At 31.4% G+C, this 18,516-nt stretch overlaps 1 protein-coding gene across 1 annotated transcript; it reads right to left on the bottom strand.

The window, feature by feature from the left end:
• Positions 1-4,288: 4,288 nt before the first annotated feature.
• Positions 4,289-8,959, bottom strand: LOC145617963 (beta-glucosidase 11-like). Its single transcript, XM_081672735.1, has 13 exons — positions 8,751-8,959; positions 8,531-8,597; positions 8,326-8,378; positions 7,860-7,935; positions 7,686-7,757; positions 7,376-7,463; positions 6,700-6,958; positions 6,501-6,616; positions 6,072-6,298; positions 5,650-5,678; positions 5,459-5,552; positions 5,262-5,352; positions 4,289-4,721 (listed from the first exon to the last, which is right to left on the bottom strand). Exons 1-13 carry the CDS (start codon positions 8,886-8,888, stop codon positions 4,484-4,486), a joined length of 1,548 nt encoding a protein of 515 aa, XP_081528861.1. The 5' UTR covers positions 8,889-8,959; the 3' UTR covers positions 4,289-4,483.
• Between the last annotated feature and the right edge of the window lie 9,557 nt (positions 8,960-18,516).

Consider the following 18,516-nt stretch of genomic DNA (forward strand, 5'->3'; position numbering starts at 1 on the left):
TAATTTGTACAAAAAATTTCAAACAGGGACCAATTATTTGAACAATAGCTTGATTGATGTGGGCACCCACTTTACCATTTATATGCTTTGATCTCACAATCTGAAATCCTTTTTTTTTTTTTTAAATTTTTTTTATAGGATGTATTGTATATCTGAATATAAGCGAAACTAGTAAAAAAAAAAAAAATCCAAATTTATATACTATAAGTCTATAACTAAATGTTTTTAAATGTTAAATGATAAAAATACAAATTTGGCAAAAGATAATCTTTTTAATATTTTATACTTCGTAATCTTTTTAACATATTATTTTTGGCAGATATGATAAGAAATAGATTTAGTCAAATAAATCACCATGTTAATAAGCTAAAATATTTTAACAAACCATTTTTGGCTAAGGTAATTAAGGATAGATTTTTTTATTATTTTTTATTTACGGGAATAAAGGATAGATTTAGTCAAATATATTACCATTATTCAAGGAAAATAACAAAAAACTTCAACGTGTGTTTCTTTTTTTTTTTTTGAAACCTTTTTTTTTTATTAATTAACTGTATTTTCGTTTAAATTCAAAAAAAAAAAAAAAAAGCATTGCATTGTCTTGTCGTTGGTTTTTTTAACCATCAATAAATTTTTTTTTTATTTTGGATATTCAAAACTCATCAATGGTGATACAAAATAAAAAAATAGAAAAAATGAATTATTTACAAGTTAACAACTAATTAATTTGGTATGATATCTTACTATTTATTTTTGTTCATTTTTAACATAAAATCTTGCTCAAGCTTCAACATTCAACAATGGCGGATGATTACTCATGGATTCATATGTTTGATCAAAATTAAACTAAAAATCATTCCAATTCTAATAATAGTCCCGAAAGATATGATCCGTAATTTTTAATCGAAGTTTTTATACAGTTAAATATAATTTAATACAAACTCTAAAATAAAAAATTAAAGCAGTGATAATTAAACATTAATCTTATTGATTCAAATTCTAAAATATGTAATTTGGTAATTTTCGGATAAATAATGAAGATTATTGGAGGTTGAAGATGTAGTGGCCCTTTAAAATTGATCAAAAATTAGGTGCGCCATTGAAGATGGATGAAGCTGTCAAAATGGGGATGAAGACATACATATGAATTTTGTCAATCGTTTATTTTGGATGATTTTCTTCAATTTTATAACTTTGAATGATTATTTATAAATTACAATATTATAACTTGGAAAAAAAAAATACCCTCTAAAAGTAATGAACCAAACAACCCTTTGCTGATTAGGCGCTGACTGGGCGCTAACTTGTCATGACTTAAATACTGTGTAACTTTGATTTTTAAAATCTTTTTTTAAAAAAATATTCGAAGGCTAAGATTAAACAATAAAAAATATCAAGGGTTCAGATTTAGTCTCTTATTATAGTCGACTATAGTCGTCCGTAGTTGACGACTACGGTAGAACCATCGGAAGAAAAAACTATAGAAGAAAAAAAAGTGTCGAAAGTTAAAATAACCAATCATGGCAATGACAGCAAGATGTGAGTATATATATATATATATATATATATATATATATATATATATATATATATATATATATATATATATATATATATATATATATATATATGATGCCTAAAAATGAAGTGATGAAGTTGTCTCGGGTTGACATTAAAAGAAACCTGCTAACTAGTAACTAGTAAAAGGTTAGAAAGCACGCACTGTCAAATTTCAAACCAAATCGATTTAACAGCCTGAAACTGACCGACCCAAATGAGAACTGAATCGATTAACAACCAATTTTTTTTGATACCGAAATTCGACCCAAATCATATTTTAGTAAATATGAAATCAAAATGATCCGAATAATGTTAAAACGTGTAAGAACCGATTTCTTTAACGATTTGAAATAGAACCGAACCGAAAAAGAAACGGACTATTGTTAACTCGAACCGTTTCTAACCCGAAACCTTTTGAACCGGGTTAAAAACTGTTTACACCGAACCGTTTACAAACCGCAACCCGTTTGCACCAAACCATTTAGTACCCACACCGTTTACAAGCCGAACCAAATTAAAACCGCACAAAAATAAACTGAAACCGAACCTAACCGATAATAATTTTAACCGACCCATTGACCAACTAAACTGATTTCAAACCGACCCGTTTTAAATCCAACCGGTTTTAAACCGAACCGAAACTGTATAGTCAAAATGACAGTGCTAACTATAAGGCCCTGTTCTTTTGAGCTTCTAGGCTTAGCAGAGCAAAGCAGAGCAGGGGTCAGCAGAGCAGAGCAAATTAAATTTCAGCAGAGTAGAGGAGTGCAGATTTCAGAATAAAAGAGCAAAGCAGAGCCGAGCCGAACAGAGCAGATTTCAACATTATTATTAAGACTATTATTAATGTTATTATTGTTATTATTATTATTATTATTATTATTATTATTATTATTATCATTATTATCATCAAATGTTTATAAAAAAATTGTTATTATTATTATCATTTATTTATTTGAAAGAATTGTTATAATTATTAGAAATTATTAATTCTTAATAGTTTGAATTATTAAATATTATTATTGGTAATTATTATTATTAATTATTATTATAATTAATAAATATTAATTATTATTATTAATAATTACTAAAATTATTTTTAATATTAATAATTATTATAATTATTCAAAATAATAAATTATTATCATCTATACAATATTAATTATTATTATTATTGAATATTAATTATTATTGTTGTTATTATTAATTATTTTTTTGAATATAGAGCCAACCAGAGCAGAGCAGATTTCTTTTGAGCAGAGCAGAGCAGAGCTGATTTGATTTGAGCAGAGTAGCAGAGCAGAGCAAAGCAGTGCAGAGAAGAGCAGCTTTAAAGAATGGGGCCTAAGTGTATATATAATATATACACTTGATGCCTAATTATCTCTTTTTTTGGGTTCTCTCTTATCTTGATTCTTGAAGTTATACATAGACCACAATTTCATGGAAGTGTATACATAACAGAATAGGGTTGCATTTTTGGTGAAAAGCGAAAAGATAAAGCTAATGGTATTAATTGATTTTGACTTAGTGATTGTATAAACTGATTTGACTAACTAATTTATATTAATTGATTGTATGTATAAAAGTGTTTGATAAATAACTAATTTCTTAAAGTTGTTTGAGTATATAAAATGACGAATAAGGACAATTACATTTTTAATTGTGGTAGACTTTTAAGTTAATAAGGATAGATAAGTTGTTGTTTCAACTTAAAGTACTTGAATAAGTTGATGATGAAAAAGATCCTCCAAACAACTTATTGAAAATGAGCATATTGTGTGGAATCAACATTTTGAATTAGCTCACCACCACCCCCGTTCCCCCACTTAGGTTATTGTAGTGGTTAACCTCTTAATATGGTTTAAATCAACTAATTTTGCTCTAATAAGCTCTCCACCAAACATCCTTTGTGACATCATTACGTATGTTCTTTTATTTTATACTCCCTTCATCTTACAACAAAGCCAATGGTTGCCCAAATTAATGGTGGTCATCAATTACTATTTTTATTAATTTCTCTCTGTCCTAAAATATCATGCATCTTTTGAGTTTCTTACGAGTAATACTTTTTTTTTTCTTTCTCTCTCTTGATGCCCACCTTAAATGGATAATCAATGTGGTTGCTTTTAGAATAATTGAAACAATTAAATTTGACACATGTGTCAACATGATATATATATATATATATATATATATATATATATATATATATATATATATATATATATATATATATATATATATATAAATATATATATATATATATATAGTCTATTACCTATAAATCCACCTTTTTTTTTTCTTTTATTAAAATGTAATTTACCTTTATCTTGAAAAAACTTTACTTTGACAAGTTTTTATGATTTATAGTTAAGGTGATATATACTTATGTAGAATCTTATTACGGAGTATTAGATTTTACTTGATGAGGAGAATAAAAGAGAAGGTAAAAATGTGTTTCTAGAGAGAGAGAGTAAGAGAGAAAAGATCATATCTTAATAATGAAATATGCTTGGGTATTTATAAAAAGACAACCAAGTTGGTGTCACCTATCGACATAGGTGGCAAGTTGACTTTGCGGGCAATAGGTGCCTACGTGGTCGAAAGCAGGCAAGCAGCTGTCCACGTGGCCGAAATAAGGGTCGTTATGGATATTTAGCTGATATGTTGATAATGGATGGTCAACAACATAATGTATTTTAATAACTAATCCTTAACGATGTCGGCACTATCCCGTACAATAGCATACTACATTTCATGAATTTGATAAAATGAAAAAACATTTGCAATTTTAATATATACTTGTATAAAATATTGTCATTAAAATATACATAAATACAGTATTTCCTAAGATGACATTTGTTGATGGAGTGGTAGAGGGTGCTTTCTCAAGTTCTCATCATCTCCAAATGAAGAACGATTAAATTGAAGTTCGATAGTTCGTTGTATCTTCTACTATAATCTTTTTTACATCCGTACTTGTGCTTTCTCCCTTCAAAAATTGAGAATACCATTTTTGAGACAACTTAGGGTGTCTTGTTAGATTTGGATCATTAAAATCAACATAGTATATACCAAAAGTATAATCAAAGTCGAATAATAGTTCATATACATCCATAAGTGACCATACAAAGTACCCTCTAGTGTTTGATCCATTTCTGCAAGAAATAAATTAAAATTAATATAGTAAATTGAGTTAATAATTGGTATGATGTATCTATGTAATTAAGTGAACAATGTCATATTCTAAGTTAGAACAAAATATTATTAGTGGGCCTATTACATACAAAATATTATTAGTAGGCCTATTTATTACAAAATATTATAAGTGGGCCTATTACTTAGTTTTTGTAGAAGCAAATATGGTCCATTTAGAATTGATCCCGTAACACTCGTAACAAAAATAATTAGATCTAGATATTGTCCCTAGATTATCATAGGCTTAAATGTTGTAGTAATTTAAGTCTTTGTTTCTTGTATAAGACAATCTTACGTTAATTTTATTGTGAGGGTTCATTAGAGGGTAGTTTTAATATTCAATTGTTTTAATTTACTTATTAATATTCAATTGTTATAATTTCCGTGATTTTTGCCCATAAAGGACTATCATTTGGAGACGGAGACAATATTTTTTAGTAGTCTGTATAAATGATGCAGCCAACAAATAGCCGTTATCATAGGATTCAATAGAGCCTTACCTCGTAGCATTAAACAAACTCCCTATATGGGCTTCTATATATTCAACCCTAAATGTATCATTTGTAGATGTATTATAATTTGCCACTTGACCTGCAACCAATTTTCATTTTAACTATAATTAATTTCTACTCAAAACATATTAAAAATTTAAAAATATATATTAATGTTTTAAAAAAGTTTAAGGGAAAAGGCATACCATTTTCATGGATATAGATAAGAGGATTTTCATAAACATCTTTGTAATACTCCAATACTCGCTCTAAACCCCATGGTTCATTTGGATACATAAACTAGATTATATCAAAATTAAACATGTTAGACATTAATAAATCAAGAATACACAAATAAAACCTCATCATAATGAAGATGTTTGAGTTTAAAACTCACCTTTTCTGGCAATGCACCGAAATCAAAATCTGTAAGAAAGAAGGTTATTAGTATGTGACATTAAAAAAAAAAAAAAAAAACAAACCAAATGAATAAAATTGTCAGCTTTGGTGCATTGAGGAGCACCAACTTTGACTAACAGCTAAATATCACCAACTTTTGTAACAGGCAACAATGCATATCATAAATTTTACTTTTTTAAAAAGTGAAAACTATTAGAATATATTATATATAACATATTCCTGGACCTCAACGTAACACTAATTTGCCCTTCTATAGGGTTGTTAGTGTCCCAGTTGAAGTCTGTTACGACACTCATTACAATAGTTGGTGATATTCTGGTGACTAGTTAAAGTTAGAGCAACTTTACGGAGTCATAGTTGTTTATTTTCTATTGATAAGAAAGTAGGTGTAAAGCATACATATCCACTCCACTTCTATGTCACCAAAATAATCTCTTGGTCTTGGATTTATGGAACTGTTCAAAGAGTTGTCCGCGACCATCATGATACCATAGTAATTAACTCCAATAAAATCAAATGATCCCTTCAATAATTTAGATTCTTCTTTTGTGAAAGTAGGCAATTTGGTGCCAGCTTTTTTCTTCATTATTTCAGGGTAATCACCATATGTCAAGGGATGCATAAACCTAAAAATGAGCAACAGGGCAAGGCTAAAAGTTAGCATGCCATAAGATTTTGATATATTCAGCTAGTATATATGTTAAGCATAAGCATTAAATATGCTCCGTATTAATTTTAAATATCACTATTTTAGGACTAATAGACACGATTGACAAGTGGTTAGCCTTTAAGACTATATCTATTATTATCCTTTAATTAGGAGCTTACCAGCCAATAAGAAAATCGTAGGATCTTCGAGCAGCATCTACATCTTTTCGTGCATTCGTAGTAGAAGACATATGGTAGGAAAGGAGATTCATCCCAACAAATCCAAGTTGTTTGGCCTAAATCCAATTGTATTAATAACATACATATATGGAAGAAAAGGCGTAATAATAACATAATATCATACATCATACATTCATACCTGGTACCTTTCCTTATACAACCTAACAGCAGATCCATGAGCCAACAATAGATGGTGAGCAGCAATATATGGTTCAGTCGTCGAGTCTCCTCTACTACAATTAGATGGTCCGAAAGGGGGAGAACATCTTCCTGGAGGTGTAATTCCTACGTCGTAGCCACCATAGACGAAGATATTCCCCTCATTGAAAGTTGTCCATTGCCGAACCCTATCACCAAATTCTCTAAAGCAAATGTCTGCATATGCTGTGAAGTCTTCTCTGCATTCACATATCATCCATCACAGTACAATTACTATTTACTAGTATGTGTTTCAAAATAAAAAAAAAAATTGACACCAAATTAATTAGAAACTATAGAATAAGATCATATTAGACCATGTTTGACAAATTAAAGTGAAATTAGGATCTTATAAACTTTCCCCGGTAGATAAAAATCGATTTATTTGTTCAAAACCAATAGTCACATATATAACTTGTACATTAATGCAACAAGTAATGGTTTATGAATGAACCCCTTAGTAATCCACTCTTTTTGTTAAATCGAATGATGAGGAAATCATGCCATGTCTTTAATTATAAGATCGAGGATTAGGTCTAATGCGACTATTTGTTACTATATATGTTATGAAACAGAGTGTATAAATTATAAACTAATTATTATGACAAAGTACATACATGATTTTTCGATTGATGAAACCTCCATACTCATCCTCAAGGACCTGAGGTAAATCTGTGTGCATTATAGTAACATGTGGCTCGATTCCTGCGAGTTTGAAGTTAATTTAATTAACAGTATAATCCTATTATATACCCTAATTAACATTTTATCAAAGATATTAATACTTCCTCCGTCCTTTTATTAGAGAACCATTTCCTTTTATTATATGAGTAATAAATGTTAGAAATGAATTGAATCTCTAATCAAATGATGGAGGGAGTACTATGTATTTCAATAAAAACGTGTTTACAACTAGAAAAATATTACCATGGCTGATAAGTTCATTGATGAGATTGTTGTAGTATCTTAAACCTTTCGGGTTAATAGCTCCTCTACAATCTAAAAGAAAATTAAGAAAGTGTACAAGTTTATCTATATCATAAACTTAATTATCGATTAATTTGATAAATATGGTTGTAAGGTAGGAAGATTGGTGCATACTTGGAATTAATCTCGACCAAGAGATTGAAAATCGGTAGGCATCCAATCCAGTCTCTACCATGAGTTGAACATCATCCTAATGCCATTAATCATAAACATTAATAGATAGTAATTCAATAATTATTCCACTTTGATCAAGTGATCAACTACATTGTTCAAAGATCAATCAAGAGAAATACCTTCTCTTCTAGCAATAACACTATCATTCAATAATGTATTGAATATTCGTACCTCATTAGTCCCAACTCACACGTGCGTTTTTATCCATAATAATAAGTACAGTAAGATGTTAAATTGAATCACAAACCATTGCTAAAACGTTTCAAAATAAGTATATACTTCGTACATGTTATCTATAATAACATGTTACTGGAAGGTTTCATTATAACTCAAAATTGTAAAAAAAAAAAAAAAAAAAAAAAAAAAAAAAAAAAAAAAAAAAAAGATTAAAAGACTTAATAATCACCTTGTATTTATGGTATTGATCACATGCTAGATCTGGATCATGCTTTCCATGCCCTGAAAATTTGAATGTGAGCTTAAAATTTGGAAATGGTATGATAAATATTGATACATGTCATGGCACAACATATTGCAAATTACGGAGTACTGTTTTCATTATTTGAATCGATGTTATATATAAAACCCACATTAGAATAAAACAAGCTTACTATTTTGATTAGCAAAAGTATCATAAATGCTGGGCGTCCTTCCATCCTCCAATGCTGCTCCCTCAACCTTTAGATATACGAGTAACAAATTTACAAGTACTCATAAATGAAAGAACTAATTATTTCAATCGACCACTATAAAATTTTCGGACAAACTAAAATTGACATTGGGTAAGGTTTGTATGTACGTTGAAAAAATGATGAAAGCAAAACAGAGTACCTGATAAGCAGAGGTACTAGCACCAAATATGAAATCCTTTGGAAAATCGTTGCGATTATAGTTATATTGTTTGTCCCCAAGAGCTGCTTGTCCAACCAAAATCGATAATATAATTACCAATCTTTTTATCATCGCCATTGATTCTCTTATCTCTTAGTAATCTCTTACCTTTTTTTTTTCTTTTTTTTTTTTTTTTTGAATAGAATGGGTCTCTTATTACTTTGTCCTTGTTTCTCTAGATAGTTACAAATATAAAGTGTTGTGGACGTCAAATTTCGAATAAAATGGGCCACACCACACTAACTGTTGAGTATTGTCGTAAAATATCTTTTGTAATACAAATTTTTCACTACACTGGGCAACTTCCCCTACACCCCCTCCCCACTAACTACGTTTAAATGCCATCTTATGTTTTGTTTTTTGTTTTGTTTTTTGTTTTTTTTTGTTTTTTTTTTTTTTAACTTTCCATTCAAGAAAATTAAATATATAATTTATAGATCAAATTTTTAATTTTCTCTCTCCTATTTTTCACTGATTTTATTTTCTCTCTCCTCTTTTTTCTACATTGTTTTTTAATTTTCTCTCTCTTCTTCCATGGAGATTTCAAACTCAATTGCATTTGATCATGATTGTGAGTCAATTTTCCCTATTGGAGTTAGATTACTTGTTTCGTTTAAACATCAATGTAAGTAATCGTACTTTAAATGATAATCAATCAATCGATTTTAATAATGCTATGTTTTTCGATTGTAATTGTAAGATTATAATGTTTTGATTTCACAATTTTTGTTCTACTGATTTTAATTTTGATAATAATGCTCTGTTTTTTGTATTGTTATTCTAATATAGTAGTTGATTCATAGTTTTGGTTGTATTATTCTTCTAATTTGAATCTTATTTGCGTAATTGTTTTTATTTTGTAATTTTGATTGTAATCTTATTATTTGATTGTTGCCTTTCCAGTTTTGTGCGTCTTATATGAACCTCTATAGTTGTTATAATTTTGCTAAACCAATTATTTTTATCACCTTGGTGCATCATTTAAAAATAATCTTAGTTAAAAAAAATGATCACTTGTGTAATAGTAAATGTTCAATTATGTTTAATGTATGTTTATATAGTAAACTATAGGTTTATTGTAGTCGTATACGAAAATATATGGTGTACATGTGAATTTCAATGATTTTCATTCTTTTAAAGATGCTCATATAAATTTTAACTAGTGAACATATTTTAATATTTGTTCCCTCAAAAAAAAAAAAAATAGTTTAACATTTGTTATTCTGTTTTGTTGTAATAATGTTCAATTATGTACTTCCTCCGTTACTTTTTACTCGCAACAAACTAGTAGTTTGCGGACTCCTAGGCAAAAGATGGTAATTGTAATTAACAAAAAATAAGGGCATGTATTTAGTATTAATCCAACCCCAAAAAAAAAACAAAATTAATTACAACCACCTATCACCAACAACAGCACCACCTAGCACCATACCACCACCACCACCACCTATCAGCACCACGACTTTAACCCAGCACCACCCCTGATGTCGCCCACCACCACAATTTCGCCCACCACCACAATTTCGCCCACCCCCGAAACCACCACCTACAACCTCGAAACCCACAATCCACGAACCCAGAATCACCACCCACAATCCCCGAACCTCGAAACCCAAAACCCACAACCCACAAGCCCAGATCCACCACCCACAACCCTGAAACCCACAACCCATGAACCCACAATCCCTCGAACCACGACCACGAACTCGAACCTTTAAATTTAAGCTTTAGAAATAGCAAGAAGAGGAGAGAGAGTAAATACGACTTCCGGCGAGTCGGCGAAAACAACAACGGGACACGGCAATGGTTGCGGTGGAGATCAGGGGAGATGAACAAAGAGAGAGAAATTTCTGGGTAAATAGAGTGGAGATCCGGTGGTGGTGGTGGTGGTGGTACGTGGTGGTTGCCAATTAAGGTGATGATGAAATTAGATGGAAGGAGAATGATTTTGGTAGAAATGCTTAAGTTCATAGGATAAAATTAGTAGTTTAATTAGGGTGTTTAGAGAAAAAATTAAGGGTAATGTTGTAAAATCACACAAAAAAACTTACCATAAAAGGAAATAAATAAGTTTGTTGCAAGTAATGTGTAACAACCATTTATAGTATTTGTTGCGAGTAAAAAGTAACGGAGGGAGTAATTATAAATGTTCATTTATAGATACACTTGTGTTTATGAAATTGTAAGTTGTACATGTAACTTTTAATGATTATCACTGTTTTGTAGTTTCATTAATAATGTTCAGTTATGTAACTATAGATGATCATTTATATTTTTATTTATGATAATTTTACTGTAATTGATCAAATGCATTATTGTAATTGACCATTATTGCTACTGTAATTATTCATTTATTACATGTTTAATTATTGCAGTGGGAACAGAGGATGCTATTATTTTTGAAGAAGCAAGTCACTTTGATTATTGGGGGAAACAATTTCCTTCTGAAGATGATGCTTATGAAATGTATAATGAGTATGCTTTTATGAAAGGTTTTGGGATTAGAGTTGGGAGGAGTAAGAGGTGAAGGGATGGCTCATGTTTTATGAAAGGATTTATTTGTCCTAATAAGGGTTATAAAGATAATAAGTGTGAAAATATTAGGTCCTATGAGAGACTTGATACAAGAACTGAATGTTTAACTTTTGTACAGTTTTCTATTGATCGTTCAGGTGTGTTTATGAACATAAAGTGTCAAATATTCTAATATAGTTAGTGAATGATGGTTCAAAGTCGTCAAAAAAATATTAGTATTATATACTACCTCCGTTTCATAAAATCTGCAACAAAGGGCCTTGCACAATTCCCAAGGCAAAATTTCTTAAGCAAAGATTAGTAAACAAAAGGGCATATGATTAATTGGATGAGAGAGAACATAACCCCACCACAACCACCCAAAACCCAACCAGCGCACCACCACCAGACCACTGCACCAAACCACTAACACCACCAGACCACCAACACCACAACCAGACCACCAACACCACCAGACCACCAACGCACAAACCAACCTCACCACCACCAATCACCTCACACAACCACCCAAAACCCATCCAACCGACTCGCACCACCGCCAACAACCCACCCAACCACCAACGAACCAAGACCCCAACTCACCACCAAAGAACCAAAACCCCCACTTACCACCACCAATGAACCCACCCAACCAAATTGCAAACCCCAAATCGCAACCTAATCGCAGACCTCCCCCCCCCCCTCCCAAATCGCAGACCTCCGAATCGCAACCTAATCGCAGGCCCCCAAATCGCAGACCTCCCTAATCGCACAACCCCCAAATCGCAGACCCCCTAATCGCAGACCTCCAAATCGCCGCGAACTCGCAGGGTGACGTGAAAGGGGTGAACGACGACAACTTTGAACGGGGAAACAGAGGCAGCGGTTTCGTGGTGGTGGTGGTTTCGTGGTTGTGAGTGAAGATAGCGACTAGAACTGAGTGGTGGTGTCGTGCTGTTGGTGGTGGTGTTGTGCTGTTGGTGGTGGTTCATAGGGAGGAGAGAGAAAAAATGGTGATGTTTGTGGTGGATGTGGTTGTGAGGGTGGAGAGAGAATGTGGGTTAGGGTTTTAATTAAGGATAAATTAATGTGGGTTAAAGAGTTAATATGTTATTTATTGTAGTTAAGTATAATTTAGTAAGGGTATGGTGGTATTTTACACAAAAAAATTTACTAAAAGGGGAAACTTTTGGTTTGTTGCACATAATGTGTTGTTTCCATTTTAGGAAATTGTTGCAGATTTTATGAAACGGAGGTAGTATATACTATTTAAATGTTTGCTTTTGAAGGACGTGATTTGTAATAATATTTTGGGAAACGAAAAAGTTATTTCCTTCTTATTAAAATCAAATAGAAATTGTATATCACCAAAAATTAAAATATTGAATTAAATATACAACTCAATTCTACACATATTATTATACACAATGAATTATCGATCCAAAATCGAAAATTTCAAGCTAGTGTTATTGGTTGATATTGCGTGAATCCATGCATTCTTGATTCCCTTATTTTTGTTGTCTTCCTTTTTTTCCTTGCTATCATGTGGTGTAACTCACTATATCCATAATTCTTTGTTTAACTAATAGACAAAAACAAGAATTTTTAGTTAGATTTGAGCAAGAATAAGTGTTGAAAGAACCAATTTTCATAAGAATATGAAAATATAACAATTGAAATGATCGATATGGAAATGAACACATATATGTGTAGAAATGATCATCTATTTATATGGAATGAACAACTATTAATACAATAATGAAAATATTTACATAATTGAATATGAAAATGTACATATATTGATATAAAAATGAACATGCATTAGTTTAAAAATGCCTATGAAAGATATCAATCAATGAACATGAAATATATACGTGTATAACTCTTGAAGCTATCAATATGTGATTTATCATACATGCATCTGAAAAAAAGACAAATATTGAAACTCAAAATTTAACCGAGCATGAAATATTTGAAGAAGATGACCAAAATGATAAAGTATAAAACATATTCCTGGGCCTCAACCATCAGTTTAAACTTTTGGTTGAGATGGTCCACTAACATGGTATCAAGAGCCAACGTGACACAAAAGTCACGGGTTCGAATCTCATCCACCCCCACTTTCAAGTGGAATATTAAGCGCTGGGTATGAGGGAGGCCCATGCTGCATCCACACTTCTAGTCCAAACGGGCTCTCGTGTGAGGGGGCGTGATAGAGTATAAAACATATTTCTGGGCCTCAACCATCAGTTTAAACTTTTGGTTGAGATGGTCCACTAATAGTTATCTATACGATTAACATTCTAAATGTGTTTTACTCTTTATTATTTGTTTACCTATACGTTTTTACTTGGCTAAATTATATGAAAATCAGGAATTAGAAGTAATAAAATGCGTACCTGATAAGTAGAGGTATTAGCACCAAATATGATATCCTTCGGGAAGTCGTAACGATTACACTCTTTGCCTTCACTTCTAGCAATCACTCTCAAGTCTCAACAGTGCTAAGCATAAATGCAACAAACACAACCAAACTTCAACCCTCATTTGCGATTTTCTCTATCTATATCTCTCAATTACTTACCAGTTTCAACAACGAGTTTAATTAAATATGTTACAATTATATTAAATGGTACTACAGTCGAAAAACATAATAGTTACGGACTTACGGGTTCGTTTGGCATTATTGTGGTTTCCGTTTTTTGGTTTTTTGTTTTTTAAAATCATATGATATATATCATATAAAGAATAAAAAATTAGTCAAATTTATTAAAATGAAATTTTGTTATTACTACCTTAAAAAAGGGGCCTTTATGAATTACTACTCCTAAAAAAAAGTTGTTAATTACTACCCTAAAACTGATGAATTCTATAGATTACTACCCTTTTACCTAATCAGCCCCTAATTAGGTGATTTAATCTATTAATGATACCATTATCCGACTAATTTGTAATTAGTTGCTTTTAAAGCTTAAATAATTAATTAAACCCTAGAACCACCTCCACACCGCCATTGCACCACCTCCGGCCACCCTCCACCCACTATCAAACCTACCTCCTCCAACTCCCCACAATGACAACACCCCTTTCTCGGTTCCCACCCTACAACCACCTGCCACCCTAAAACCACCTTCCTTTCACGATACCCCCATCCCCTACTCGCGGCGGCCCTGACCCCCTACCCCTCACCGGAAAACCTTGCTCGACCATCCCCAATCTTCCTTTATCCCCTTTCCCCCTTTCGCCCTAAACACCACCCTAGGGTTTCAATTTTAGGGCTTAGGGAGGGCCTAATAGGGTTCTTTGGCAAGGGGGAGGGGGCTAGGGTCGCCGGTGGGTGGGGATGAGGGATTTTTTCGAGGGTTGGAGGGATTGTTGGGGGGTTTAGAGGTGGTGCAATGGGTGGTTTAGAGGTGGGGTGGATGCAGGGGCGAGGGTAGGCTGTCGGAGATGGTGAGGATGGGGTACGGGGGCTGCCGGAGGTGGTGTAGTGGTGGTTTAAAGGTGGTGTTAGGGTTTATTTAATTAATCATGCCTAAAAGTAACTAATTATAAATTAGCCGGATAATGATATCATTAATAGCTTAAAGCATCTAATTAGGAGTTGATTAGGGAAAAGGGTAGCAATCTATAGAATTCATCAGTTTTAGGGTAGTAATTAACAATTTTTTTTAGGGGTAGTTATTCACAAAAACCCCTTTTTTGAGGTAGTAATTAACAAAATTTCTTTATTAAAATTATGATAATTTTAAAAACTGACAACCAAAAAATGGAAACACCTTTTTTTTGTTTCCTGTTTTTAGTTTTTATTTTCTATATTGCCGCAACAAGCCCTACGTTTTCCAACTTTGCTTTTTTTTTTTTTTCCAAAAAAACACTGCTTTCTTTTTCAATTTAACGTTCAAGCGCATTACATGTACTTTTGTTTCTATATTGCCGCAACCATTTTATAATTTTTTCAAATTTTGCTTTTATAAAGGTCATAAAGGACTGATGAAGACATGTGAGGGATCATTAACCACTGATTGTTGACCACTATAAGTAGCACTGTCAAATTTTTAACCCGAAACCGACCGACCCAAACAAGAACGAAATTGATTAAAAACTAAAGACCGACCTGAACCGTATTTTAGTTTATCCGAAATCTAACCGATCTTAATTATGCTAAATCGTATAAGAACCCAACCCGCAACGAACCGAAAAAGTTATAACCCAAACTGAAAAGAACCGAACCAATGTTAACCCAAACCGATTCTAACCCAAAATCGTTTGAACAGGGTTAAAAACCGTTTACACTGAACTGTTAACAAATTACAACCCGTTTGAACCAAACCAGTTGCAAATCGAATAGTTTATAAACCAACTACTTATAAACTAAATCGAACAGTTTATAAACCAAACCACTTATAAACCAAATTAAACCGTTTACTTTTATAAATTGTTAGCCTCAGTAGAATTATTCTTTGTCATCTTAATCTAAACTTCTGAACTATAAAGGAAAGATAAAAATCACATAGAAAGAAATAATTTTAAATGAAACCTAATCATGCACACATGTTTACTACAGAGTACATTATTACTAGAGTATCGGTTAAGTTAATAGTTAGTTAACTGTTAATTTATTTTACGCTTTTTTAGGCTATATATGTTCTTACATCATTATATCATTTGAACATTTTTTTTTCCGTCCTTTTTTGAGGAATCATTAGAACAACTATAGAAGAAAAGAAAGTGTTCAAAGTTAAATTACCAATGATGGCAGAAAAGAAAAAAAAAAGATGTTCTATAGTTGTTCTAATGACAGCAAGATGAGTATAACTAAACTTGAAACACGACATGATATGTATATATAAAATCAATGAGGATTTATATAAAATATGATGCCTAAAAATGAAGTGATGAAGTTGTCTCGGCTTGACATTAAATGAAACCTGCAAACTAGTAAAAGGTTAGAAAGCACGCACTATTAAATTTCAAAGCAAAACCGATTAACTGCCTGAAACTGAACGACCCAAATGAGAAACGTATTGATAAACAACCGATTTTTTGAAACTGAAAACCGACCCAAATCTTATTTTAGTAAACCTGAAATCTAACCGATCTAAATAATGTAATACCGTATAAGAACTGATTCCTTTAATGAATTGAAAAAGATGAAACGAACTATTGTTAACCCGGACCGTTTCTTGCTCGAAACCTTTTGAACCGGGTTAAAAACCTTTTACACTGAACCGTTTACAAACCGTAATCCTTTTGCACCAAACCATTTAGTACCCAAACCGTTTACAAGCCGAACCAAATTAAAACCGCACAAAAATAAACTGAAACCGAACCTAACCTATGATAATTTTAACCTAACCAAAACCGACCCATTAACCAACTAAATCGATTTCAAACCGACCCGTTTTAAACCCAACCGGTTTCAAACCGAATTGTCAAACCATTTTGACAGTGCTAACTATAAGTGTATAACAATATACTCTTGATGTGCAATTTCTTTTTTTTTTTTTTTTTGGGTTCTCTCTTATCATGATTCTTGAACTTGTACATAGATCAAAATTTTATGGAAGGGAATACATAATATATGGTTGCATCTTTGGTGAAAAGGTAAAATATAAAGCTAATGGTATTAATTGATTTTGACTTAGTGATTATATATATTGATTGATTTGACTAATTAACTAATTATATTATTTGATTGTATGTATAAAAGTGTTTGATAATTAACTAATTTTTTAAGTTATTTGAGTATGTAAAATGACGAATAAGGACAATTACACTTCTAATTGTGGTAGAGTTTTAAGCTAATAAGGATGGATAAGTTCTTGTTTTAACTTAAAGTACTTGAATAAGTTGATGATGAAAAACTCCTCCAAACAACTTATTGATGAAAATGAGCATATTTTGTGGAATCAACATTTTAAATTATCTTACCACCAACCCCCCTCCCCCACGCACTTAGCTTATTGTAGTGGTTAAGCTCCTAATATGGGTTAGAAACAGCTAATCTTGCTCCAATAAGCTCTCCACCAAACACCCACTATGACATCATTATGTATGTTCTTTTATACTCCCTTCATCTTCCATCTCATCCATGCTTAATCACCATGTCCAGTTATGCCCATATAAACTCATTGGTTTTCTTCTAAATTTTTATGATCATAATATTCATCTCTAAAATGACAAACCACTCATACCGTGACAAGTGGCATATACATATTGTTTCATTATTTGTCTACCGTTTGCCAATGGTCATGGTCATGACCTTATTATTAGATTTCTCTCTCCTAAAGTATCATCTTTTGAGTTTTTTAATACTCTCTCTCTCTCTCTCTCTCTCTCTCTCTCTCGATGCCCACCTTAAATGGGTAACCAATGTAGTTGCTTTTAGAATCATTGAAACAGTTAACTTCGACACATGTGTCAATATATTAACCTTGTATATATATCTATTAGTCTATTACACCTATAAATCAACCCTTCTTTTTTTTTTCTTTTTTCTTTTTTAAGAATGTAATTTATCTTTATCTTGAAAATACTCCTTTGACAAGTTTTGATAATTTATAGTTAAGGTACCATATACTTATGTACTTATGTAGAATCTTATTACAAAGTATTAGATTTTACTTAATGTAAAATCTTATTACGAAGTATTAGATTTTACTTGATTTACATTTTGGCAATACAAATTTCTTTAATTGTTACATTTTTGAAAATTAATGATATTAGTGATTGAAATTATGCATTGGCTAGTGTGAAGTGAGAAGTGTTGCAATTAAAATAACTAAGGAAGTATATTATACTTATATTATATAAAGTACCTAGTAATTCTTAAATCGGATATAACAACACTACATACATATGAATCCCAATTTATTCAACTATTTATTAAATTTAAAATCCTAGCATAACTCGGGGATAACTGCTACGTAATTAATATAAGTAAACATTACTCCCTCTGTTTTTTTATATGTATCAGCTTGACCGGTACATTTGTCGAGACACTACTTTGACCATAAATATCTTTAATTGTGTATTAGTAAAAATTGTAACAAAATTATATTATGAAGCTAGAAATTATGACGAATCTAATGATATATAATATAATAACACTTATTCATTTTTTAGAGGTGATAAAATTAAGTCAACCATGGTATGTGAATAGTGCAATTGTCAAAGTGATGCATATAAA

The sequence above is a fragment of the Chenopodium album genome, chromosome 26 (assembly GCF_948465745.1).
Source record: "Chenopodium album chromosome 26, dcCheAlbu1.1, whole genome shotgun sequence".
NCBI lineage: Eukaryota > Viridiplantae > Streptophyta > Magnoliopsida > Caryophyllales > Amaranthaceae > Chenopodium > Chenopodium album.

Bases quoted from the DNA above. Each gene is read 5' to 3' on its own strand.
- LOC145617963 (XM_081672735.1), bottom strand. From the start codon at position 8,888: ATGGCGATGATAAAAAGATTGGTAATTATATTATCGATTTTGGTTGGA. The intron at 5,679-6,071 runs GTATGCTTTACA...TCTTTCTTACAG, and splicing joins CATAGAAGTGGAGTGGATAT to ATTTTGATTTCGGTGCATTG. The intron at 5,353-5,458 runs GTATGCCTTTTC...AATTGGTTGCAG, and splicing joins TATCTATATCCATGAAAATG to GTCAAGTGGCAAATTATAAT.